The 27,647-nt window shown below is 43.1% G+C and overlaps 1 protein-coding gene across 1 annotated transcript; it reads left to right on the top strand.

The window, feature by feature from the left end:
• CTPS1 (CTP synthase 1) lies at window positions 1-26,704 on the top strand. The gene is made up of 19 exons (XM_037881665.2): window positions 1-193; window positions 1,241-1,418; window positions 2,324-2,494; window positions 3,508-3,608; window positions 4,502-4,618; window positions 5,939-6,022; window positions 6,277-6,357; window positions 8,427-8,578; window positions 12,628-12,760; window positions 14,144-14,232; window positions 15,610-15,704; window positions 16,698-16,760; window positions 17,489-17,532; window positions 18,539-18,635; window positions 20,182-20,237; window positions 20,324-20,420; window positions 21,244-21,388; window positions 23,598-23,688; window positions 25,434-26,704. The coding sequence occupies exons 2-18, from the start codon at window positions 1,253-1,255 to the stop codon at window positions 23,680-23,682; spliced, it is 1,776 nt and encodes a 591-aa protein (XP_037737593.1). The 5' UTR covers window positions 1-193; window positions 1,241-1,252; the 3' UTR covers window positions 23,683-23,688; window positions 25,434-26,704.
• The last annotated feature ends 943 nt before the right edge of the window (window positions 26,705-27,647 follow it).

The raw sequence follows: 27,647 nt of genomic DNA, 5'->3' as shown, positions 1-27,647 counted from the left end.
CCGAGAGCCCCTCCCCCCCAGCAGTGGTGAGCGCGGCGCAGTCCCCGCCCGTGGAGCTCACTGCGCAGGCGCGTCTTCTCAGCGCCGCGCGTGCGCTGCCGGCGCGCCGGCCTCATGCGCTCACTTCACTTCCGAGCCGGCTCGGGACCGCGCGCTCAGCTGCCTCGCGCCGCCGCCGGGCCCAGCGGGCGCGGTGAGAGCGAGGGGCAGGATGGGGCCATGGGGCGAGGGGGGAGTGGACGGAACCATGGCAGCAGCGGGGTGGGAAAGCGCGCGGGCGGGCGGGCGGCCGGGCCGGGGGGGGGGCGCGGGCGCGCCGGGCAGCCGCTGTGGGGGTCGGGCCCGGCGGGGTGCGGCCCCACGCGGGGGCCGGGAGGGCCCGCCGGCCGCAGGGGGAGCCCTCAGGCCCTGGCAGCCCCGGGTCGGGGAAGGGCGGGCTGCGGCCCAGCTGGGGGCGGGGCTAAGACCGGGCCCGCCCTAAGGAGGGTTAGCGGCTGGGGTCGCTGGGGGGAGGGGCGGGGTGTCTCGCTGCCGCCGTGGCGCCCCCCCCCCCTCAGGCCGCTGGGTGCTACCGCCCCCCCCCCCCCGCCCAGCAGAGCGCCAGGGTCTCTGGATTGCCAGCCGCCGGGGGTCACTGTACAGCGCCGAGCACAATGGGTTCAGCCCAGGGTGGTGCGGCAGGGCTTGTGCCAGTGGGCTAGATATAGCTGTGGGGCCGGTGCTTTGACATTGCAGCTCCCTGGGCTCTGCCCCTTGCCCCCTTACTCCTCCCAGGCATAAGAGCCTGTGTTCCAGCCCCGGCTGCAGTGTCTACACAGCAAGATTAGGCACGCTAGCCTGAGCCCTGCAACCCCCGGCTGCCAGGCTCGGTCCCGGTCTCCTCAGCCATTTGAATATGGACTCTGTTGCTCTTTTACTCTGCTCCTGTCGAATGGGGCGGGACTTCACTCAACTGGAGCAGCAAGATTTCCATGACACACAGCATCTGGTAGTGAAGCATACCATTAGAAAAGGACTGTACGTGGTTTATTGCTAGTCCAGTAGACATCGGTGCACCTCTTCTGTTTGTGAATACTTGCTCTAAAATCTCTGCTCTGTGAATATGTTCAGTCTTCCTATACTTCTCTTATTGTTCCACAGATATTTTTCAGAGAACATTCTTACTTCGGTTTGGCCATATGTTTTTGTCCACTTAAATTGACAGATCTTGCTGTCTAACAAAGAATATTTTCTTTTCTAGGTCCTTAGACAAATGAAATACATTCTAGTCACAGGTGGTGTCATCTCAGGGATTGGGAAAGGGATCATTGCAAGCAGCATTGGGACAATCCTGAAATCATGTGGGTTACATGTCACTTCCATTAAAATTGACCCATATATTAATATTGATGCAGGAACCTTCTCTCCGTATGAGCATGGTAAGCTGAACTCCGCATTCATAAAGTTTCTCTAATTTAATTTTTGTATGGTCCTAAGGCTTTTGTGGGGAATAGGGAAATATTTTGATATAAACAACTTATTCTGTACACTCTTACACCTTCTCCAGGATGAAGGTTTGAAATTAGCAAAGGCTAATTCCTAGGCATCAGTGACAAGCCCATCAGTGATTTCAGGTGAAAGTTGTATATTGTCAGTTAGCTCCTTTTTGTTGCAGTTGTAGGACCTGACTACTTGCTTGGTGGGGGGCCTGAACCTTTTTATCTGCATAAGAAGGAAATAAAAAACTGTTTTTGAGTGAGAGGGAAAAGAGAGAGATGAATAGCTGGAGAAAGTGGATAAGACAACATTGGTGAGGATTTTGTGATCTTTAAACAAACATCTCTTAGAAAGATGTACTGAAGACTGTTTGCCTATAAAGGGAATCCTTTTCTATATTTTCTTTAAAGCCTTTGTAATGTGTAGATTCACCTAGAACAAATATTGATACTAATAATTTCCATAGTAAATGACTGTGCTGGACTTGTAAATATTTCCTTACAGATTTATTGAACTGGGGTTAGAATACATTTCAGTGAAAGTCTGATCTCAAGAGCTTTACTTCAGTTTTATGTCATCATAAATAAGCTCAGACTCTTGTCTGTTATACGCAGGCTGTGCAGTGATTTATTCTTTAATATGTTAATCCTATTCCACTTTCTGATCTATGAGGGTTTTATTCTTATTAGCTATTCTTTTAAAGGTATTTAATTGTATAAAATAAACTATTTTATCAAAAAGCTGTCTTCTGACACTGAACTCTTTCAGTTGTCTCAGAAAGACAGCTTGCTTGCGTGCACTTTGTCTAGCTGACGCTGATCTTTTTGCATCTTATCATTTGCTGCAGGAGAGGTGTTTGTGCTGGATGATGGAGGGGAGGTAGACTTGGATTTGGGTAATTATGAACGCTTCCTTGATATCCGTCTCACCAAGGACAATAATCTGACCACTGGGAAAATCTATCAATATGTCATCAACAAGGAGAGGAAGGGAGATTACCTAGGCAAAACTGTCCAAGGTGATGCAATGCTTTGCTTTACCTTTTGTAGATATAAAGCTAAATCTGTCTCTGTCTTGGGTATTTCTACATCTATTATCTCATTTGAGTTACAAAGAGGACATTGAATAATTCTTTGGACTGGTCTACACTTGCAAGTTGTACTACAATACCTATATCAGTCAGTGGTGTTACATTTTAACCAATATAGTTATACTTGTAGAAGTCCTAGTGTGGGTGCAGTTACACTGGTATAGAGGTGCCTTACACCAGCATAGTATTGGTATGCTCCAATATAGAAATAGCTATACCAAAGTGAAACCCCTTTTATACGGATAGAACTGCCCACATTAGTGGTGTTGCTTAACTGTATCACTGTAGTTAAAGCAGGACAACTTTCTAGTGTAAACAAACCCAAAGCGTCAGTAATCTAATATCCTGGGACCATCATGGCTTCAACTACACTGCATACAAATAATCTCCTTTTCAGACCAGTATCCTGTGGATCATGTACATTTTGTGGCTGATTTAAGGTGGGCCACTGCTTTTTTATAACTCATTAAATAATACTACAGGACACAGTCTAGTAACATTTAAAGTTGCCTTCCTGCTCTTGTGATTTCAGGTTGGAAGCTGCATTCCCTGTGGATTGAGTTAATCTTTTTGCTCCCCCTCCCCCCCTTTTTTCTTTTTACACGTCATCTTTGTCTGCTTGCATAAAACTGCTTTCACAGACTATTTTAAAATAACAAAACTCTCCAGGCTCTGCATATAATACAGTTCATATTGGAGGCTTCCAACTGAAAAACATCACTTACAGTTGTCCGAGATGTGGAGTGGGACTACATCTCCTCATCCGAAAGGTCATGACTAGGAATTACCACTTATTAAAAGGAATGCTTTGATTAAAAAGACATAACATTAGATGTGAATGAGAAGTAATGGCCAGTTAATCTCAACTTGCTACACAATGAGTTTTAGACTCCAATTTATGCAGATTGTGGTTTTAACCTTTGCCCCTATTTCTCTTCTAGTTGTCCCCCACATCACAGATGCTATCCAGGAGTGGGTAATGAGGCAGGCACGAATTCCTGTGGATGAAGATGGCATTGAACCCCAAGTGTGTGTGATTGAGGTTTGTAGCATTTCCTTCCTTAGTCTTGATTGTCATGCAGAGTAAATGGAACTGTGCACTGGCAGTTAAACCTTATACAGAATGGGTTTTTTGTTAAACAATTTTTCATTCTATTGATTGGGACAATTCAAAAAGAACAAATCCCATTTTGTGTGCATGTCAGCGCAGTGTTCTATCAGGGTGAAGTGGTGATACTTTTTTTCAGAGTAGCAGCTGTTTTAGTCTGTATCCGCAAAAAGAACAGGAGTACTTGTGGCACCTTAGAGACTAACTAATGTTTATAAAGCTTATGCTCAAATAAATCTGTTAGTCTCTAAGGTGCCACAAGTACTCCTGTTCTTTTTTTGGTGGTACTTTGGGTTTCTTGTTGCCTAGGGCATTGGAGCTCAGTTTCAGCACAGAGTTAATATGCCTGGACTCCAGGGTAGTAAGGCATGTGAACCAAATGTCCTTGCATATCAATTCTTAGAGCAACATTGGCCTCGTGGGAAGCTGCTTTTCTTCTGCAATCAAAACTGTCATAAGAAGAGGGCGTTAAGGAGTTAAAATAGTGGTTGGATAGAAGGAAGAGTGTGGTGTCCCAAAGACCCTCTCTTGGCCAGCTTTGCTTACGCTGCATCTGGCCATGTACAGCTATCTGAGAGGAACAGAAAAATGCCATGGAACACATCATCCAATACCCAGCATCTCATTAAAGGACACCATATGTCCAGCAAAAATCCTGCTGTTATTTCTTCAGAGATTCCGCACAGTGACAATGATAATGGCTGTGCAGTAGGCTGGTTTCCTTTTTTTTTTTTCCCTCTTAAATCATGTGAAGAGACCGGAAAGATACTGGGTAGGATCAGTTATGAGAAGTTTGGTGCTATTCTAAATGGTTTTCTTTCATTTAGCTTGGTGGAACAGTGGGAGATATAGAAAGTATGCCCTTCATCGAGGCTTTCCGCCAGTTCCAGTTCAAAGCCAAAAGAGAGAACTTCTGTAATATTCATGTCAGTCTAGTTCCCCAGGTAAGTCCATGGAAAGCTGTGATGGCCAGGGATTTCTTGTATAATTAGGGTTTATTTTATAAACAAACACACACACAGAAAGAGATCTGTGTAGTGTGTGTTTTTAATGCAAAGCATAAGTGTGCACAAAAGAAAATAATTCAGACCATGTAGAGACATAGCTGTTCACAGCTAGCCTACAGTACCTATATCCTCCCAAAGGATACTGTTGTGTGCCTAGTAAATAGTTGGGAATTTCAGCAAATGTAAACATCTGTATTTCTTTTATATATTTGTTGCACAATTTTGGAATATTTATTTGTTTGTTATAACTGAGGGCACTCTGGGAGTCTAGTGTCCCATTTCCCTGCATGTTGAGCAGCCATTTACACATTTGTAAAGTGATTGTAAAATGCTATCAATCAGAGTAGATACCATTTTCACCCAATTTGTGCTGGTGCAGATTACACAAGGTACTACAGAAAAGAGAATTGGGTTCTGCGTTTCTTATTGGTACCCTTTTAACAGCCTCTCTTTACATGTGTCGTCTTGTAAGTCTGAGATAACACAATCTATAAAATAAATCAGATAACTTCTCAAACTTTAAAATAGTCATTTTCACGATATTCTTTCAGGCAGTCCCTAAAGTTTTTTTTTTTTTTTTTGAGTGGTTTTAGTTACAAAGTTGAATAGTTCTGATGTAATGTGCATTTTAAATTTGATTAAACTGTCTCCATCAGTAAGAGGTTTAATTGACACTGTAACCTTGTGTAGACTCTCAGATTTGAGTGTTCTTTAATTCATGATGATCTGACAGAGAACTTCAAAAGCTTGTCTCTCTCCCCAACAGAATTTGGTCCAGTAAAAAATATGACCTCCCCCACCATGTCTCTCTCATATCCTGGGAACAACACCGCTACAATACTACTGTATATTTCACTGGTGGTCATTTTAGCAGAAACATCTATCTGATGTGATTATCCAGCACTATTGGATGTAGATGGGGTACAGCAGGCCAACTAGTTTGCTAGTTCCTGGGGGTGGGGAACAACTAATTCAGGCCCCCTTCTCTCAAAGAGTAAAACGTTATTCACTTAGAGGGAGCACGCACTCGACAGGTACCTTGAGCTTCTGTCCAGCTAAAGTCTTCATGTTTTCCCTCTCCCTTCCCCAATACTCTGCAGTCCCTCTGGCAGTGAAATGAGGGAAAGACTATCATAAATTCAGGGTTCCTGACCCATAATTAAAACTTAATATGAGGGCTTGAATGACTATTGCACTCCTCATATGCACATCTAGACATTAGTTCAATAATATATTTTGGTCTTCTTTGACTACTAGCCAAGTTCTACAGGAGAGCAGAAAACTAAACCCACCCAGAATAGTGTTCGTGAACTCAGAGGACTTGGTCTTTCACCAGACTTGGTAAGTTTTGCTGTATTGCATTCATTTGGAAAGTGTGGGGCTGGCATCCTTCAGCAACCTTTCCTGATCTAAATTGGACTTGGGATGACAGGATGCTGTTTTATACCAGTGGTGGTACAGAAGTAATAAACTATATTGACAAATAATCCATGATAGGAACTTGGCATAGAAACTGTTTTTAGTGACTGGTCAGATTAATGCCCAAGTGCTGCTGTTCTGCTTCACAGCTTTGATATTGCTGCTTTCTCTGCTAGATTGTGTGCAGATGCTCCACTCCGCTAGACACCTCAGTAAAGGAGAAGATCTCTATGTTCTGTCATGTAGAACCAGAACAGGTAAAAACTGCTGTTCTTCCTCCCTTTCCCTGTAACCAGTATTTCTGCCATTTGTGAGATGCTGAGAGCAACATTTTATTTGGTGTCTAGAGCTCCTCTGTGTTAGCTATACATTAAAAATACATCTACATGTTTCTTATCTCCAGTTCTTAAATACGTGTGTCTCTCACATATATTTGTCAATTCCTCTCTGTGTAAGCCTGATACCTGGCTGAATAGGCAGAAATACATTAGGTACAATAAACCTCTTACAATTGTTAAATCAGATTGCACAGATTTCTCTTATTTCCCAATGGCTATTCTTGAGACCTGTTAACCTTCTAAATTCCTTCTGCATTTAGGAAAGACTGTGGCTTCTAAAACCAGTGTTTAGAACTCAAAGTATTTGCACTACCTTGAGTAATGGGATTTGTCAGTGTGTTTTGCACATTACTCCTTGTATAAAATATGCTATCTAATGGTCATACTTGGGCATTGCTCATATCTGCCTGTTCACATTAGTGACAGATTACACAAGAAGAGATTATCCAGGAAATTGTAGTGCTATTTGCAACACATTTATTTTTCACTCCAGAATGTGATGTCTTTCATGTACAAGAAACTCATTGTTAAATGATAAGCAATCATTATTTGTCAGCAGATAAATCATTGGGTATGAACAAAAGATGAAGTTACTACAATAAGTGTTTTATAGACTAAAAGGGATAACACCTTAAAGTATCACTTTCATGAAATCCTCATGGGGCACCATATTTGTCTCTCAATTATTCCAGATTAAGCTTGCTCATTTTAAAAATAGTTTTCTAAATTCTAGCACTGCAAAGTCAAGCTGAGTCTTACTGGTTCATGCATTGTCCCCAGTTCTGCAGTTGGATATTGGCTAAAAATTCTGTTGCTGTGTAAACTAGAATAAAATCTAGCTGCAGGGCAGATAGAAGTAAAAAGTATTGAATTTTCAGTAAACTGACTAAGTGGGTGCCATTTTTTTACATACTCTCCATTTGAACCATAATCACACTTTAATGCTAAATGCTTTTTACCATATAAGGAGAAATTGCTGTTTAATTCTTTCTGTGGAGAACTGAATGCAGCTTCCATTTGAATCCAGGAGGAAGCAGGACTTTCAAAGTTGGAATGGAATGTTTTGTGAGATTTCAAGTTCAGTCTTATTCCCAGCGGACAAGTATCACAAGTCTAATCCCTTCATCAGGAACATGAAGAGTTGAATGGACTAGAGATATTGAAATAATCCCCCTTCTCAGCCTTACAGAATGGTTTGGCGAGTCTTAAATTAACTATTTTTTAAAAACATTTTTTGTAAATTTAGTGGTGATGGAAGTTGTCAAATTCTCTTAACAATACAAGCTTCTCTATGCCCTGCATACATGCCTCAGTCTTGGTCTGGAGAGATCAATTATAACGGGTTTATATTACAGTAGTACCTAGGGGCACCTGTCAGAAAATGGCTCAATTGTACCGGGCACTGCACAATCCTAAAATAAGAGAGTCCCTACCCCAAAGAGCTTGTAATATCAGTTCAAGACCAGCTGCAATTGGGCAAAATAAACAGGGAGCATGGGAGGGTTTGGAGTTCAACCTCTATGGCCCATTCAGTCAGTGGTCTCTCTACTGAAACAGCCAAGGATGAGGACAGCCAAGTTGTGCTGGGTGTTCTGTAAAGTGCACGCTTAGTCACTGGAAACTGGCTTACAGTTGCATTTATTATTTTAAATAGTAGATCTTACCTGACGACAGTTTTGAGATTTTTGCTTCCCTGTGCATTCAAGTGGGAGCTGCATTTGCTCTTTCCTACTTCATTCCATTAGCGGCACTTTTTGTGAGGAGCCATAGGAAAATATTAGCTCCTCTGGCTAGACCATTCATTTAGGAAGAATGTTCTTATAAGCTGTTTGAATTCAAAATCAATTTTTGTTCATTTTGAGTAAATGTGTGTTAAATGATCACACAGTTGCCTTCCGGAGGCAGAAGGAAGTAGTAGTGTCCAGTTGCTAGGATCATTTGTAGGTACATATGGATATGTTTTAATGACCCTCACTTTTTATGAACAGGTCATTTGTGTTCATGATGTCTCTTCCATCTACCGGGTTCCTCTATTACTAGAGGAGCAGGGAGTTGTTGATTACTTCCGCCGCAGGCTTGACCTTCCCATAGAGAAGCAGCCCAGGAGGATGCTCATGAAGTGGAAGGAGATGGCTGACAGGTGGGCTCCACCATCGGGAATAGTTTGGAATTGGATTGTGCCCTGACTTTCAGTGGTCAGCTAGGGAATGGTTCCCCAGAAGGCCTGTGTTTCAAATTCCCCCAAAACTCTATCTGTTTTCACAACAATGCACTTTATTTTTAGATAGTTAACTATTCAACAATAACAACACGGAGAACTAAGATACTGTTGGGCAGTTTATTTACTGAGTTCCTTAGAACTGCATCCTCTGCCCGTAACCTGGTACTACTTCAAAACATGCCTAAAATAATGTAAAGGGGAACAGGAATGTGTGCTTTAGGATTTTTTCCTTTTTATTCTGAACAGGCCAGCTGTACTAGAAATTATTGATGTATGTTTAGGAGTCATTGGAGGCATTTCAACAACAACATCATTCTTTCTTTTTCACTTCCAACCCAGCAAAGCAGCTGTCTCTTGATGTGTCTTCTGTCGTGGACTCCCTGGCACATATTAGTACCCCCCTGGACAGCAGGGTAACAAACACCCCACCATTAGGGAAATGGTGAAGTCAGGATTTAGTCAACATTCAAGCATGTACTGAAGCTTTCAACATTGTATGTTCCATGGGGTATAAGTAGGGCCCTACCAAATTCACGTCCATTTTGGTCAATTTCACAAAATTTCATTATTTCAACTGTTTATATCTGAAATTTCATGGTGTTGTGATTTTAGGGGTCCTGACCCATAAAGGAGTTAATGGGGTGGGGAGTTTGCAAGGTCGTTGTAGGGGAGGTTGGGGTCCTTCTACCCTTACTTCTGTGCGGCTGATGGTGGGCAGCCTTCAGAGCTGGAGCCAGCAGGAGCGCAGAAGTCAGGATGGCCTGGTATGGGATTGCCACTCTTACGTCTGCGCTGCTGCTGGTGGGGCTCTGCCTTCAGAGCTGAGTGCCCGGCCAACAGCTGCCGCTCTCCAGACACCCAGATCTGAAGGCAGTGCAGAAGTAAGGGTGGCAATACTGCGATCCCCCCCTCCCCCCCAAATAACCTTGTGACTCCCTGCAACTCCCTTTTGGGTCAGGACCCCCAGTTTGAGAAACACTTGTCTACCCTGTGAAATCTATATAGTATAGGATAAAAGCAGACGAAAGACCAGACTTAATAGTGGGAGACCAGATTTTACGGTCCATGACATGTTTTTCTTGGCTGTGAATTTGGTAGGGCCCTAGGTATAAGAAACTGGTAAGTTTCAGAAACTTCTAAATGAACAAACCTTGATTCACCTTTACCGTGCAGACTCCTCCCTGCTCCGCTGTAGAGCAGGGAGTGAGAAATGAGTGACCTTGCAGAACTACTTTGTAAAGCTAGTGGAGAAAAACAGCTAAACTAACTCAAATTTTCACTGGTGTATTTAAGATTTAGCGACTTTTGGTACGGTGGTTGAGGGTAATCCTAAAAATGTAGGACTAGAAGGAACCTCGAGAGGTCATCTATTCCAGTCCACAGCACTGAGGCAGGGCTAAGTATTATCTAAATCAAACTGGCAGGTGTTTCTCTAACTTGTTCTTAAAAACCTCCAGTGACAGAGACTCCACAGCCTCCCTAGGTAATCTATTTCTAGTCCTTAACTACCCTGACAGTTAGGAAGTTTTTTCCTAACTTAAATCTCTCTTGCTGCAATTAAGCCTCTTGCTTGTTGTCCTGTCATCACTGGATAAGGAGAACAATTTTTCACTCTCCTCTTTATAACAGCCTTTGAAGTACTTGAAGACTGTTATCATGTTCCCCCTCAGTCTTCTCTTCTCCAGACTAAACAAACCCAGTTTTTTCAGTATTTCTTTGTAGGTCATGTTTTCTAGACCTTTAGTCATTTTTGTTGTTCTCCTCTGTACTTTTTCTAATTTGTCCATATCATTCCCAAAGTGTGGTGCCCAGAACTGGACACCGTGCTTCAGTTGAGACCATATCAATGCTGAGTAGAGCGGAAAAATTACTTCTTGGGTGTTGCTTACAACACTCCTGCTAATACATCCCAGAATGATGTTTTCTTTTCTTTTTTTTTTTTTTTTTTTTTTGCAACAGTGTTACATTGTTGACTCATATTTAGTTTGGGATCCACTATAACCCCCAGATCGTTTTCTGTATAACTCCTTCCTAGGCAGTCATTTCGCATTTTGTAGTTGTGCAGTTGATTATTCCTTCCTAAGTGGAGTACTTTACATTTGTCCCCATTGCATTTCATCCGATTTATTTCAGACCATTTCTCTAGTTTGTCAGTATCGAATTCTAATCCTATCCTCCAAAGCACTTGCAATCCCCACCCAGCTTGGTGTCATCTGCAGACTTTATAAGTACACTCTCTATGCCATTATCTAAATCACTGATGAAGGTATTAAATAGAACTGGACCCAGGACAGATCCTTTTTGGATCCAACTCCATGTTCCCTATCAGCTTGACTGTAAACCATTGATAACTACTCTCTCAATATGGCTTTCCAACAGTGGTGCACCCACCTTATAATAATTTTATCTAGACTATATTTCCCTAGTTTGCTTATGAAAAAGCCGTGTGAAAGAATACTAAAAGCCTTAAATTCAAGATATATCACATCTACTGCTTCTCCCTGTCCAAATGGCTTGCTACCCTGTCAAAGAACTGCATGTAATGTTTTATTCTTGACAAATTCATGTTGACAGTTATCACCTTATTGTCTTCTAGGTGGTTTCAAATTGTTCATTTGATTATTTGCTCCATTATCTTTCTGGGTACCGAATTTAAACTGAGAGTCTATAATTCCTTGGGTTGTCCGTGTTCCCATTTTCATAGATAGGTACTATATTTTCCCTTTTCCAGTCCTCTGGGATCTCTCCTGTCGTCCTTGGGTTCTCAAAGATAATTGCTAATGGCTCAGAGGTCTCTTCAGCTCCTTAAGTATTCTAGTACTCTAGAATTCTAAAATGTTCTAATCACATGGATGGTGAAAACTAAATTAAATATGACTGTACAATATAAATATGCTTACAAAGGCAAAGCAAAGTAATAACCATAACACCACTATGTATAATGTGACTAGTGATGTATGTTTAGTGCACAGACAGTTTATTGCAGCATTGTACCAAAGTTGGGCTGCCTTTCAATGTTCTCTTTACTATTTATGGGTGCTGCTGTTAAAGGCGAAACAAAAAGGTATCTGACCTGAATGGAATGATTGGAGGAATTCAGATTGACAAGAGTTGTGCTCTCCAAGTTTATAGTAACTTGGGTCAGTATTTTCAAAGCAGGATGCCTGAAGTTAGGCACTTATAGACAGGGCTTTGGAGCTATGCTCTAGCTCTGCTCCAGCTCCAGGCAAAAACCTGCAGCTTCACTGCTCCGGAGCTGCTCTGCGCTCCAGCTCTGGGCTCCGCTCCAAAGCCCTGCTTATAGGCATATTTTGGAACCTCAGTAAGTGGCCCCATTTCAGAAGTGCTGAGTACCTGCAACTTTCATTGACTTCAGTATGAATGTGAATGCTCAGGATCAGGCCCAGAGAGTCCTGTGGCTTTCCAGATCCTGCAAACAAGAATGTAACATCTTGCACTGCCAGGCTGTGGAAATCTGCACTCCTGTGGGATTTAGAAGTCTTTCTTTTCCCTCAGCCATTGGAACGGACTGAGTGGAATGCACAGAGGACAATACTGTGCAAGATAAACAAAATTGACTGTGCTTTCCTCTGACTTTTATTTAATAAATTTGATACCTATTTTGGACCTAGTACAACTAAGCTCATCAAAAACAAAGCAAAACAAACCTAAAACCGACCAAAAGATAACTGGAAATAAAGGTAAGAAATTATTTGTTCTACCATACCATTATTCTTCTCTGTGGCTACTTAGCAGAATTTTTCTTCCATTATTTGATAAAGGAAAGTCCCCAGATTACTGTCATTCATTCAGAGTAACAACTGTTCAAAGGCCAGACTTGTAAAAGGGGTCAGCAGCCAGTCTTTCAAGCGGCCAGCTCCCATTAGGCCAGATTTTGAAAAGTGCACAGTACCCATCAATTCCCATTAACAATGAACAAGCCCTGTATTTTGGTTTTGTGTTTCTAGATATGACCGTTTGCTAGAGACCTGCTCCATTGCACTTGTTGGCAAATACACCAAGTTCTCAGATTCCTATGCTTCTGTCATTAAAGCTTTGGAACACTCTGCACTGGCCATCAATCACAAACTTGAGATAAAGGTATGCTCTTTTTTTTTTTCCCCCTTCCTAGCTGGAGTGGTATTTGTATCTCAACCAGATTGTTCTTGCTTACAGTTTTTTGCACACATCTAGGATACACCTCACAGTTTTCAGAATGATTCAGCAGCCAGGAATATTATAACTCATTTCCCTTGGATTACAGCATCCAAACATCTGTTACATGCATACAACTCAATAGCAAACCAACCTCCCACTTTCAGAACAGAGGATCTATATAATACGGCTGCTACTCTGAAACCTATATAATACATGTGCACTGTCTGGTTTTTTTAGGTGTTCAGTGTTGACCCTGAGTAGTGTTGGGAAGGCCAGCGTTCATTTTGAATTTCCTCTAGCCATTACTATAACCAATTCTTTGTAGGGTAGTCTGACTTAATTTGGTGGCACTGTCAAGCTTCATGGTACTCTGTCCTACTATTCCACTGTGATCTTGACACCAGCTGGAAACTGATTGTCTCTGTAAGCCTCTTGGAACATATTTGAACTTCGTGAACATTCTTGGAGTACTGAAATGTCTGCCATCTTTCATCTGAAACTTTAAAGAAAAGTTTCTTTAAAGCATGTTATCTCTAAATATGAAGTGGCACCCAAGAGGTGTGTGGCAGCACTCTTTGTAATTGGACTAGTGACATATGTCTTGTGCACTGGCACTTAATTTATTGTAGCATTTGTACAAAGGCTGGGCTGCCTTCCATCATTTCCCTTCCCTGATTATTGATAGGATTTGCTTGTAACATTAGTCTGTCATTATGGGCACAGGGGACCCCTGCATGTAGGTGTTACACAGGGGCTTAAAGAGCTATTTAAGAGAGAAGAGAAAAGTGAAACTCCCCAAAGTCAGGAGATGCTAAGGATAAGAGTGCCTGCAGAACTGTAACTCCTTTTCATATGTGCCATCATAACACAGTCTAATTGTTCTCCTGGACGCCTGCCACATTCAGTGTGCAACTTGAACATGCACAGTTAAGGAGACTGTTTGTTTGAATTTTTTATCCTCATTATTGTAAGTGTGGCTTATACGCTGCATGCAATCTAAAACCTGTGGACCTCAGCCTTACTTACCACTCAGGCCTTATCAGTCACCATCCAAACTGCTCAGTGAGGTAGAGGACCTCCAGAAAGCCTGGTGTCTGCACATGTAATTAAAGACTGTAGTGATTATGAACAAGAAGCTATATTGCCTAGCAGGTGGAAAATCAGACCAAGCAAGCCACTAGTAAATGTATGATAAGAAACAAGCCTGTGTTGGCAGGTAGGGAGTCTAATACATCTAGATTCAATGAAAACTAAACAGCAGGGTTTGGTATCTGGGGGTCTTGTGCCAGTCTCTCTCACTGTGATTATTCCTGGATTTCTTCCTAGTATATTGATTCTGCAGACTTGGAACCAGCTACTCTACAAGAAGAACCAGTGCGATACCATGAGGCCTGGCAGAAACTCTGTAGTGCTGAGTAAGCAATTCATAACCTAAGGCCTTTCCTCAAAGAGGATCTGACTTCCCTTGGTTTTGCTGATATTTTCTAAATGATTGTACACAGTTGTACTCAGGGACCCTCCCCACATTGTGCTATGCACTGAGAAAGCCCCTGTCCCGCAGAGTTTACAATATAATTTTGCGTAATTGTAACAAACAAATCGGGGAGGGAGGGCCAGCAATAGCAATGTGATTACACAGACTAGCTATGTGTACAACTGGCTGGTTTTGAGGAGGAGAAGGAGAAAGGGTGGGGGGCAGTGTGAGGCATGGGAAGGGCCACTGGGGGAAAAGTGGGATGGGGAAGGGTGAGGATTGAGGGGATGGCCAAAGCTGGGAGAAAGAGGAGGGTACAAATGTGGGATTATAATTTTTTTGTAGGAAAGAGGGATGTTGGAGGAGGAAGGGAGAGACTAGGTTGCAGGGAAGGGGTGGAGTGAGCCGAACGAGCAGTGGCGGGTCATAACTAGTGATCAGTTATTTAGGGAAGCAGATATCCACTTCTTGCCATTGGTCAGTAATACAAAGAATCACCTGCAGAATCCGTGTGTTTTTGCAATTGCAGCTGGGACATGTTGTGCTACAGTTTAGTTGATTATCTGTTATTCAGTCTATTGCTTAGAGACATTTGTTGCGGAGCACGTACGCTATTCTGCATACATGGTCCTGCTCTTTTGGGTCATGTGAAGACCAGCAGTAATAACAGCACCTAGCACTTATACTGCACTCTTCATCTGTAGCTCTTAAATGAGCTCACTGGCCCCATTTTACAGATGGGGAAACTGAGGCACTGAGCAGGGACATGACTTTCCCAATGGCACCTACTAGGCCAGTAGCAGAGCTGGAAATAGAACCTAGATTTTCTACGTCCCAGTCCAGTGCTCAGTCCGCTAGGCCACACTGCCTCTCATATTACAGCCTATATTTGTCTGTCCACAGAGATTTATTACATAGAAACTAGACTTTTTTATGAATGTTGCTCTGACAAGTGTTTGCCTACAAAATCCTGCAGCTCACACAGAGAAATCTTAAAATTGGGAGACAGGACTGGAAGGGACCTTATGGGTCAACAAGTCCAGTCCCCTGCTGTCATAGGCAATCTTGTCATTTAATCCCATTCATCAGATTATTTTAGTACAGATATTCCTTGCCATTTATAAGCACTTTTAGGCTTTTCACTACTGTGCACGTAGTTATATTCAAAGGAATCTTGGTAGTAAAATGAATTGGTCAGGTCTTGTAACTCCAAGGTCTTAAAGCAGAAGAGCTGCAATACTTATTTGGAGGGTATAGAAAACTGCAAGTCTCACGTAGCTGGATTTTTTTTTTTTTCCTTCCCCCTTCCCTTGTACAGTGGAGTCCTGGTTCCAGGTGGGTTTGGCGTTCGAGGAACAGAAGGGAAAATTCAAGCTATTTCCTGGGCAAGAAAACAAAAAAAGCCCTTGTTAGGTGAGAAATAAAACATATCTGACAGTATGAAGTAATGATGGAGGGAGGGGGGAAGCAAGGAGCCAACAGGTGTACATCCAAAATCTGAATCCCACTGTAGCCCTCTGATCAGAGACATCTCTATTGTGGATGAATCAAGCTCTTGCTTTAGACTGTTATGTGCTAATGCTTTCTTAACCCCATAGTGTTCTCTTGATGCAGGTGGGTGGTATATTATTGTATAGCTAATGACTAGCACTTAAAACTAACAGAACACCAAAGCAGCATTTAAAATGTTTTTTAATATTCCCAAGGAAACTTGAGTTTCTTCTGGATGTGGTTGATTGTACTCATTTCCCCCATAATTTAATTCTCAGAATGCATGCATGTAATGAGAAAAGATAAGAGAGACACATACAGTACTCAGCATTGTTCTTGATTCACAGTTGTGTGACACTGTGTGTGAATATATATAAATATTTTTTTAAAGCACTGTGTTCTGACTCCATGTACTAAGGGAAGATACCTTACTCTCCAGTGCAGCCCTGGCATATCAGTGACTGCTGCCAGTGTCTATCAAGAAGTTGTTAATATCTGTATTAAGGTAGCACATAGGGCACAAATGAGATGGGGACCCCATTGTGTTGGGCTTTATATTCAGCTCTTTTGGGCAGAGACTCTTACTTAAAATTGAATTAGACCATATGGACAAGTAGTGTGACAGAGGAAATATTATCCCCATTTTACAGATGGGCAGCTGAGGCCCAGAGATCAATTGACTTGTCCAAAGTCTCACAGGTGGTCTGAAACAGATCAGGGAGTGGATCCCAGGTCTGAGTCCCAGTCAGTGCCGTAGCCACAAGACATCCTTCCTCTATAAATAAAGTGTGTTTCTTTGTGTTGTAGACATCTATGCAGGTGCCAAAGTGCAGAGCTTTGCATTACTGCATGCTCTTGGAGACCATCCCAGCTCGCTACCCAGTGTCATTTTCATACTCTCTGCTCTTTCTACAGGAGTTTGCTTGGGGATGCAGCTCGCAGTTGTGGAGTTTGCGCGCAATGTTCTCGGCTGGCAAGGTAATTGCAGTGATAACTAACTTTCTGAGTTCAGGTTATTAATGGATTGATTGGGATGATGGCTGTAGCTACTCCCCATTCTTTGTGGGTAGCAGATGGCTTTTGGGGAAAAATGTCTCCAAGAACCAGTCTTAAAGGAAAACTGTACCCACTTTGCTCAGTCCATCAAACTGAAAGTTAGCAAGGTAGGAGATACTTGTCACTGTAGATATAAATATACTATAAAATACTGTAATCCAGTTTCAAGTCTGCTTGCTAGTTAGAATTAAAATGTGAAACAAAAGATTTAATTTCCAGAAAATAAGCAATTTTTTCTGATGTTTAAAGCAAATTGGAAACTGGTTTACAGTATTTCATAATGGTCTCGCACATTGCCTTTGTCACAAATGATGATGCTGTCCTCAGGAAGATGGCAGCTTCTACCTAAACTGAGAAATACTTATCTAAGAAGGCTAATAAATACATCTGGGCTTGTTTGGTTTATGGGACAGATTCTGCTCTCACAAGTGGTCCCTGCATAAGTTGGTACTGCTCACATGAGTATGGGAGTGGGATTCATTTCTATCTTACTCGTTTCAGAGTAGCAGCCGTGTTAGTCTGTATCCGCAAAAAGGAAAGGAATACTTGTGGCACCTTAGAGACTAATAAATTTATTTGAGCATAAGCTTTCATGAGCTCATGTTCAGTGTGTGACTTCTTGCTTCTAATCTAAGAATGTCATTTTACAGATGCCAATTCTACAGAATTTGACCCCAAAACTACTCATCCAGTGGTGAGTATGGTATGATTCAAGTGTGACTTGTTCTGACCCCCCTTCAAAGCTAGAAGTGTTCTCTGTGCGTAGATAAAGCTAAACAAACTTGTATTGAAATATCTGAAATTGGAATTTACATCTCTTGATATCTTCATGCAAGTCTGTGTATGGGCACTTTTATTTTGGAAGTAAATGTCCTAATTTGGTTTACCTTAAATCAATTTGTCATCTTTTTGGCAGTGGGATCATATGCTGTAGAATGTACAGACACAGAGGGTTTTTTCCATCTATGCATTTTTATAAAACAAAGAACTTACTCCTGAGAGTTTAAAGGGCAGTTTTCAGCATTGATGACTTTTACAGAGCAATCAACAAAATTTATAGTGGAATGGTGGATATGACCAAACAGAGAAAGTTAGTGGTGACAGTGCCAAATATTAACCTACCTAAACATTAACTTCTTAAGCATTTTCTTCTTGAGCCAATTGAGTCTCTGTCCACGCAGAACTAGGGCTGCAAGTCCATAAAAATCTCAGCTAGGTAAGCCAGCCAACAACCCACAGTATTGGGACAGTTTGTGACCTCAGCTACAATAATTTACAGTGCTCCTTTTTCTCAGACTCTGGAAAGGAGTATGTTTAAAATATCAAGTTTATAAGTCTAGCCACCACATGCTGATGGTGATTCTGATTTTGCAGGTAGAGCCCTGCAGTTGGAATCCTGTTACCGTGATTACATTGGGATCTGTACAGATGCCAGCATTATGAGACTATCTCCTATATTGAGACTGCCCCAAAATATCGCCAAACTTACCAAATACAATTCTGCATCTTCATTAAAAGAACACCTCAATTAAATGTCAATTAAATGTCAATTAAATGTCTGATTGTGCTGGGCCACTGGAGTGGCTGCTTAAGACAGATTTAGTTGTTTATATTTCTTACGTTGTTTGCATTTGAATCCTGTTTTGGGTTTTTTTCTTCCTGTTTCAGTCACAGTTCACTGTTTTAATAATCTCCTCTAGGTCATAGACATGCCAGAACATAACCCTGGGCAAATGGGTGGGACCATGAGGCTTGGCAAAAGGAGAACCCTCTTCCAAACCAAGAACTCGATCATGAGTATGGGATTTTTTTACTCCTCTATCTTCTCTAGTGTCCGAAGTGATTCATGAGAACACAGTGTCGCGTGGGACAGAAGTGAGATTTAGAAAGTTAGTCAGATTGTTTAATGCTTTTAAAAAAAAAAAAAATGGCTCAGACTTGTCTGCGAGGCATTCCGTAGACTTTCTGTGGTGGCAGTGAAACATCAGCCTCCCTGTCTTTGGAAAAAGTAGGTTCTGGTGGAAACCAGTCACTCTGGGTTAGATCCACAAAGGTCCTTAAGCCATAACGGTCACTTCAGGTGCCACTGAGCTACTCCGCTGCTGTCTTAGGCTGTAGATGCCTGAATTCCATAGATGCCGAAGTTTCTGCTGGTCGGGGCCTTAGCTCATACCTGAGCCCTACCCCCATTCTCAGGCAAAGCACTCCTCGCCTATTTCGCCTGTGGGACCTGATTCAGGAGGCATGCTCAGAACACCCATGGGGCGGGGGACACATGTCTCTGTCCCAAAGTACCCAAATAGCCCAGTGGCTCACCCAGGATGTGGAAGACCCAGGTTTGAATTCCCACTCTTCCTGATTTGGAGCAGGGACTGGAGCCTGACTCTCCCACGTCCCTGGGGAGTGCTCCAAACACCAGACAACAGTGTCAGTTTCTCACCACCTCTGTCAGGCCCAATGCGTATTTAATGATTTATACAGAATGGAACAACTTCAGCAGAGAAGATTGAGAGAGACTCTCACCAAATAGCCTGGTGGCTAGGACACTCACCTGAAATGTGAGAGACCTGGGCTCAAGTCCTTGCTCCAAAACTGGTGTAGTGGGGATTTGAAAACAGGTCTCCCAGATCACAGGTGAGTGTGCTAATCCTCAGCTATTGGCAGTAATGGGGAGGGGGTCTGACCTGTGCCTGGCCAAGTGCCTGACTCCAAGAGAGTGTTCCCAGCTGTGAAGTCTGAGTGGAGACAGGTGGTTGACTACCTCCGAGGGTGGGGTTTAGACCCTGCTCCTCAGCATTTCCTGTTGGCTGATTTAGGCAGCTCTCTGTTCAGCTTGCTGGTCTCTGTGAATCCCTTTCGTAGGTGCCTAGGCTCCCCAGAGTTAGGTACCTAATTCAGGTCTCGGAGTAGCAGCCGTGTTAGTCTGTATCCGCAAAAAGAAAAGGAGTACTTGTGACATCTTAGAGACTAACAAATTTATTTGAGCATAAGCTTTCGTGAGCTACAGCTCACTTCATCGGATGCATCCAGTGAAGTGAGCTGTAGCTCACGAAAGCTTATGCTCAAATAAATTTGTTAGTCTCTAAGGTGTCACAAGTACTCCTTTTCTTAATTCGGGTCTGTAAATTCCACTGGATGGCAGGATGCCTAGGAGCTAATGCTGGCTAATGCTCAGTTGTAATGCTGCAGTGCAGATTGTATGATTTGTGGCTAACACGGGGAAGATGGTGGGGAAAGTAGGCTGGGGTTATAAATTGGTTAAAGAGAAGTAGGAACATCAAGTGGAGTTTACCATGATTTTGGATGTAATTAAGAAAGTAAAAGGTCCTCTCTTTCTGGGCAGGAAAATTGTATGGAGATCATGACTTCTTGGAAGAAAGACACAGACACAGATTTGAGGTATCAGTTGGTGTATTCTGGGCTCTTTGTAAGCTTTCTCACTGAAGAGCCTGAGAGATCACGTGTACTTTGCTGCTTTTCCTCAGGTGAATCCAGAACTGAAATGCTTCTTTGAAGAGCAGGGCCTGAAATTCGTAGGCCAGGATGTGGAAGGAGAGCGAATGGAAGTGGTTGAGTTGGAAGGTGAGCACTTGAGCAGCTGTGCTGGGAGTTGGTGTGTCTGTCAAGGAGAGAGTTTTTTGTCTGACATGGCAGCTTCTCATTGGGATCAGGGTAAGATCTCAATATCTCAAGTCTGTTCCCCGAACAGAGCTATTGAAATGCAAAATAGTAGTGACTGTTAAGAGTCGGAGGACAGAGGAATATGAAGGACAGAGCAGGGAGGTGACCTCCCAGAGCACAGAAGGAACCAAAGCCAGGGTTGGAACTCGGAGGTCTGAGTTTGTCAGCTTGGCTGTGCAGCTCGGATCCTAATGATGTTCTCTAGACCAGTGGTTCTCAACCAGGGGCTTGGGGGCCAAGAACAGGTTTCAGGGGGTCCGCCCAAATAAATCAGAGAGCAGGGCCAGCGTTAGACTCATGGGGGCCCAGGGCAGGAAGCTGAATCCCAAGCCTTGCTGTCTGGGACTGAAGATGAAGTCTGAGCCTTTCTGCCCTGGGCTGAAGCTGAAGCCTGAGCAACTTACCTTTGTGGGACCCCCTGTGGCGTGGGAACCTGGGCAGTTATTCTGTTTGCTGCTCCCTAACGCTGGTCCTGGCTTTTAATCTACTGAAAACCTGTTGTGGCCTGGGTGGGCTGTGGAATTTTTATGGCATGTTGGGGAGCCTCGGAAGGGAAAAGTTTGAGAACCCCTGCTCTAGCCGGTCTGTCAGCAGCAGATGCCAGGTGTGAGGAGGTTATCCAGCAGGGCCTTCCAACATAAGATGTGGCTGCTCAGTGGTGATCTCAGAGACTCATTATTCAGAATTAACCTAACACACTCCGTGCTTTTCTCTCTTCTCTTAGAGCATCCATTTTTTGTTGGTGTTCAGTATCACCCAGAGTTCCTATCCAGACCCATAAAGCCGTCTCCCCCATACTTTGGCCTCCTGCTGGCCTCCGCAGGGCGGCTCACTCATTATCTACAGAAGGGCTGCAGGCTCTCACCCAGGTAGGTTTGAATCAGTATCCTAGTTCAGTGCCTGACTTCCTATAGTACAGAGCTCTCCAGTGAACCATGGCTGACTCTCTAACACTTGTGCTGGGGACTCCCAAGATCTGACAGGGATGGGGATCCCAGCATGTCCGGCACAAAAAAATCAAGTGCGTACTTTCAGCTTTCCTTCTTTCATCTCCTTCATCTTGGGCTAGACTGTGCCTTGAAGACTCTGACCTACATGGGGGGGTTGTGGAGTTATTCTGCCCAACACAGAACCATGGGAAGGTTTTACCTTTAAGGGGGATCAGACCCCTGCAAAGAACAAGGGGTATGCATGTTGTACCATTCCTTGGGGAACGGGTATGCCGGGGTGCTCTCAGGCATAGTGGTTGGGCCTGGCCCTTGCCTAAGGTAAGGACAGCTGCTGGGATCTTCCCCATGAACACTCAAACAATTACCAGGCACAACATGACCACTGTTGGCCTAGATGGCGCACCTAGATAATCTCCACACTGTTCTCTGTATTGTCCTCTGGCTGGATCCAAAGTAAGAGTAGATTCCTTTCTCACTTTTTGTTGGCCCGGGTTGCAGAGGGATTGACATGCTGTAAGAAGTTAAAAGATGAAGCAGTCATGTCCTTCGGTCACACAGGGAAATGATGCGTGTAGAGCACAGCAGGCAGCAGAGACAGCTTGGTAACGGAGCAAAGCACAGTAGAAAGCATGTTGAACAAGCGACTGTGTATCAGGAAAAGCTGTGTCCTTCACAAGTGGACCCAATAATTTACTACAACGAGAAAAGCGTTGAAACTCTTGGGTGGAGTTGCAAGCATCCTGCATACAGCAGTTGGTATAATAGCACCTGGAAATGGCTGGCATTTGTACTCCAACCCTGCTCATTTGAATCTCTGAGCTAGGCGGGCACAAAACCAAAATACAGAAGACCAAGAGAATGTAAATGTGAAATATCTAGACCTTGAGAATATTGAGATGACTTATCTTAGGGCTTGTCTACAGCATCAGTGGTCGATTTAGCGGGTCTAGTGAAGACCTGCTAAATCGACCACAGACCGCTCTCCCATCGACTCCTGAATTCCAGCTGAACAAGAAGTGCAAGTGGAGTCGACGGGAGAGCGTCTCCAGTCAGCGTAACGTAGTGTGGACCCCGCGGTAAGTAGATCTAAGTACACTGACGTCAGCTACGTTATTCACATAGCTGAAGTTGCGTAACTTAGATCGATCTCCCCCCGTAGCGTAGACAAGGCCTTAGATTTCCCTTCTCTAAACGTGCCGCTGGGAACGGCTGCGCTGAGATCGGGCAGTGCTGGTCGCTTTGCTGTCAGGAGGGAAGAGGTAACTTGGAACATTTGGGGTTGTTATAATCTACTGCCGATTAAACACTTCACCTCTTGGTGATGAGTCTGTATTTCATTGCACCAACATACCATGTGCTTCCATGCTTAGCATATGTTCTAGGCATAAGGTGCCTGTGCCTGTCTTACAGCTCTTCTCATTCCTGAGTTATCAAAGCTCCTATGAAATAGCTCTCTCCAGATAAAAGGCAGCAGGACCTCTGCCCTGGAACGGTTGCAGTAGAATGGGTTATACTAAAGGTTCTGGCTAGCTTACCTGACATGTCACTGGAGCTGTGCTTGCCTTTATGAAGAGGTTAAATAGCTTTTGAAATGCACAGACCCCTAAATTTAAACCAGGTCATTGTGATTTAGCCTCATTCCCATAGAGACCACAGACTTTAGTCTTAACATGCTTTGTTTGACACATGTCCTACTGGGTTTTGTACTTCTCTCTTGGGAGAAATTCTTAACCTTTCATGCAGGGTTTCAGGTTTCCAAAAACTCTGTTCAGAAGTAAATAAAGGCCAAGGTCCCTGGTGTTCTGGTTGTGTAGTGCCTGGGGAAAAGCTGTGGAGGCGCCTGGAGGCCAGCAAGGAAGGCCACTGATGGCTGTTCCACAAAATTAAGCAAGAAAAACCATTGTGGGGAATGATCCCTGCCTTTAAAGACAAGAGCAGCAGAGTGTCATCTAGAACCCCCAACCTGCTACACCTACAGCCAGCTCCCACTCAGCCATGATGTGCAGCCTGATCTCTAAAGGGTCTGTGCTCACTATAAACAAGTGCAGTTGAACTAGGCTGCCTGGCTAGTCCTGTGGTGTAATCTCTGCTAGAGCTTCCCTTTCCTAAAGCTGTCTGACTTCTACAGGGACACCTACAGCGACAGAAGTGGCAGCAGCTCGCCTGACTCTGAGATCACAGAACTGAAGTTCCCATCAGTAAATCATGACTAAGTCCCGGTAATGTTAAAACATGACGTCCGTCTCTTTCCTCCTTTATCTTTTCTTTCCTTCCCTCCTGACATCTGAATTCTTCAAATCAGTCTGAAAAAGACTGGCACGATGTAAGTCAGCTTGCACTGTGCATATATGCCAGCTGCGTTCTGAGTGATGCATGGTATTTTTGTGTCTGGGAATGCCGTCGCTGGTTCTGATCCCCTTTGCTGCCTGCCCATTTTGCTAAGAAAGTACAAAAAGGTACTTTTTATGGGAGTTTTTTTTCTTTAAATAATAAATGTACTATGCACTCTTGAAATGAGAGACTCAGAGTCAATTACTAGATTTAGTTCTGTAGAACCTTTATCTGAAACATTACACCAAGTAGAGAGAGAAGCTGAGGATTTAAAAAGCTGCTGTTGTTTTGATGAGGAAACCTGGTATAGAAACATTTCAAAAGGAGGGGGGAAAAGCCCTGTAAATTAGCCTGCTTAGGCTGTGATCACGTGTATTTACCTATAGGCTCATCTGCCTGTTTGCCTCTTATGTAAAGGTAGATTAGGTGTCCTTATCACTCTTTCAGCTTTTCTGACTACAGGTTCCCACGTCAAAACAATGAACCAGAATTTCAGAGGTGCTGAGCTCTCGCCACTCAGACAAGAGCTGCAGAGGCTGAGCACCTGTGAAAATTAGGTTTATTGTCAATACTAAAACCTCAAATTTTTTTCTCATTAAAAAGTCCTAAAATTCAAGCTTCTGCAGGAAAACAAAATTGTTGTAACTGGTTTTGTGAAGTCACCTTTTCTTCTTGGAGTTGGTGTCTGAACGTGATGTTAGTTTCTCCATTGCTCCCAGCTATGACTTTCTACCTATCCTGTAGGCGTACTTGGTATTTTTCTAATAAATTAAGCCGAATTTGTGCACGTACATATAGTATTTGCAAGAATGAGGGAGGATTTTTGTTGTTAAAGCCATAGGATGGGATAGTTATTTTCCTCCTAGTAGCGATCATTTCAAAGGAACTGCAATGAGTGTCAGAAAATTACCAGACTATTGTGCGTAGGTCTCCCTAAAAAGGTGGTTGTTTGCACTTGGAACAGAAATACTCTTTAAAAACTTCTCCCGCCATAAAGTTTTCTTGGTACCTTGAGTCACTGAAAGTATCTCAGAAAGCCTATGATATTACAGATACTGTGGATCGTATTGAGACATCTGGTGCTTGTGATGCCACATTCTAGGAGATCATCAATGGAAATTCAAAGACTTCCCAGAAGCCGTTGTACTTATTTCTGTGCTGATTTCCCCCACAGCCTGGTTAGTGGGGACATTAGCACATAAATCTGGGTTTAACTCAGTTGTCATTTTTGCTTTAATAACTGGCCCAAGGAATCAGGATTTTGCTTCTTGGGATAAGATGTGACCCTGCTTAGCCCAAGGGAGCAGGTACCCTGATTTTATTCTTCAGCTCTGCAGTGTTTGTTTTCTAGTTTACTTTAATGCTGTCTTATATAACCGGCTTTCTTTCAAAGGGGTAGATAATGCATTTTGTTTTAACTTGTCTCAATGCCCCCTATAAGCTAGCAGGCGGCATTATTCTGGGGAAGAAGAGCCTCGTGAGGTAGGCACTACATGTGGAACTCCTATAGGGTGGGAGATAAGTGCAGTGCATGTCAGTCACACCACTGAAGGCGGAGCGGAATCTACTCTGCACTTCCAATCTGGTGCTCTTGGTCTTCAGTAATTCCTACTCTTGTCCTTTATTTGTCCAGGTGGATCTTCACTAGAAGAGGAGCAGAGTCTTCGTTAGACTTCCTAGACTTCTTACAGCAATAGCCTGAACGCTGTCAGCTATGGGCTTTAAGTTTTATGTTTATAATTTTGACAAAATCTTGTCCCTTTTTATTTTCTAAATTTTTGCTGTCTTTTGTTGAATGTTCCTCTGTCGATCCTTATAACTCCGAGGAGCATTCGCCATGGTGCATGCAGCTCTGGGCCTTCTCTACAGCTCTGACCACCTCTGAGAATCAAAACAAAGTCAGGAAGGCTAAATGCTGGAACAGGCTCTAGTTTCACCGTGGAGAATCCAGTCGCACATGCTTCTTAATGCACGGTAATACTAGCATGAGTTTGTGTCTCAGAAACTTGGTATTTGGGCTGCTTTCTCCAAGCACCACATGTTGTCATACAGTTGAACTCTTTGCAGGAGATCAAATTTTGGGGCTTTCTTCATTCAGCTCTTGAGCTGAGCTAGGAAAGGTGGGATGTCAGTTTATTGTGCTTTATGCAGCCTATCTTTTTAAAACTACTATTTAAAACTCTTTGGCACTGGTGGTTTTTGTGCTTTCAGTGCTAGCAATGAACTTAGACCAGGAAAATCTGGCAGAAGAGTTAATCTGTTCATGAACATGATCAACTCTGATTCTAACTGTGACATGTCACTCTGCAGGGATGTAATTAACTTGAGATCATGTAAAAATGCCACAGTGTCAGGAAACCACATCTTTGCGTGAATGAGGCATAACTTTTAGCCCTTTAATGCCAGCATTTTCTGGTGCTGCTTCTTGGGCTGGGAAATCTTAACTCCTTGCATCAAGGGGGTGGTATAGAAAAGAACGCGATGAACTGTTTTCAGATGCTGCCTTTAAAAGCTTTCATTGCTATTCACCTTGGATTGAAACATTCAAGGTGCTATATTTTATTAACACTTTAAAGGGAAACTTTCCCTTGCCTCTTTGTCATGTCCATCTTCCTGAATGCAATAAAAAGTGCCATTGTCCTAAAAGTTGAGCTTAGCAACTTGCCTACAGTATTATTTGGCTTAGTCCTTAAATGTGCACTGCCTACTAGTGATATTCTCAGAATTGCCAGAGATGAGGATGGGGTGAGTGAAATGGGGTGATTCCTTTTGTTCTGCCTTTTTGCCACACTGTGAGAAACAAAGTTTGGTCTTCAGCAAGTTAGAAGAAAGGAAGACCGTTTCTTTATTGTATTGTGTCATGTCCTAAACCCTCTTCAGTTTATTAAAGTTTGGGCAAAGCTGTCTGTGTCTCGCCTGATGGAGGATTAACCCTTACGTTATCTGACTCTCAAACACCTTCAAAACTCTATTCTAACAGCGTGAAAACTCTACTCAATACTGTGTCCTCCTGACACTCGCAGCCCTCCAGGCTTTGTTCCTAAATACACATTTTAAGAAATCTCCATTGTAAGGTTGCATCTTATTGAGGGGGATTTTGGTAAGAATTCCTGGAGTGGTTTGTATGTGCCATTACAACTGTCCTATAATAGTAATCTTTGGTAGTGAGGTTCTATGTATTGAAATAGACACTTCCTATAAAGTGACTAATTCTTTAGTATTGTGATCTCACTTATCTGTGATTATTATTTTCCTTTCTAATAATAATTTTGTTAATGATTGAGAAATTAAACTGTTTGGTCATAAAATGTCTAATAAATACCTCAGAGCTGACCATGTTTTTTCCAGATTTCAGGACAAAGGACCAAGGCAGTGTGGGGTGTAACATTTAAGTGTAACTCTCTCTCCACCCACACAGCCTCAAATATATTGGATTAGTTAGTAAGGGTGAGCACCTTTTTTTTTTATGCTGGATGTATGTGGTGCTAAAATATACCCCATGCAGCCCCCCCGATACCACGGTGCAGAACTTCAGTTCAAGTGCACCATCATCTTCATCAGTAGGTCCCAAATACTGGAATCAACACTTCTCTGCCCTTTGCCATTCCTTTTGTTTTCGATTTTCCCTATCTTTGCCTTTCTTCTTCCCATTGCATGGCCAGTCTCATCTACCTCAGCACTCAAGGGCTGCAGCAGGAAGATAAACCAGTCTGAGAACCTAACTCTGGGCCCAGTTCAAATCGACAGGAGTTGTCACTGGAATCAGGGACTAGGGCCTGGTTCTCCAGGCAATGAGGTTTTCCTGAGGGGATTGGACTTTTCTGGTCAGTTTCCCTTTTCAGTAGAC

This window comes from Chelonia mydas, chromosome 19 (assembly GCF_015237465.2).
Source record: "Chelonia mydas isolate rCheMyd1 chromosome 19, rCheMyd1.pri.v2, whole genome shotgun sequence".
NCBI classification, from domain to species: Eukaryota; Metazoa; Chordata; order Testudines; family Cheloniidae; genus Chelonia; species Chelonia mydas.
The sequence above is the reverse complement of the archived record's forward strand: the minus strand, read 5'-3'. Positions and strand labels throughout refer to the sequence as shown.

Bases quoted from the DNA above. Each gene is read 5' to 3' on its own strand.
- CTPS1 (XM_037881665.2), top strand. From the start codon at position 1,253: ATGAAATACATTCTAGTCACAGGTGGTGTCATCTCAGGGATTGGGAAA. The intron at 15,705-16,697 runs GTGAGAAATAAA...CTCTTTCTACAG, and splicing joins ACAAAAAAAGCCCTTGTTAG to GAGTTTGCTTGGGGATGCAG. The intron at 20,238-20,323 runs GTATCAGTTGGT...GCTTTTCCTCAG, and splicing joins GACACAGACACAGATTTGAG to GTGAATCCAGAACTGAAATG.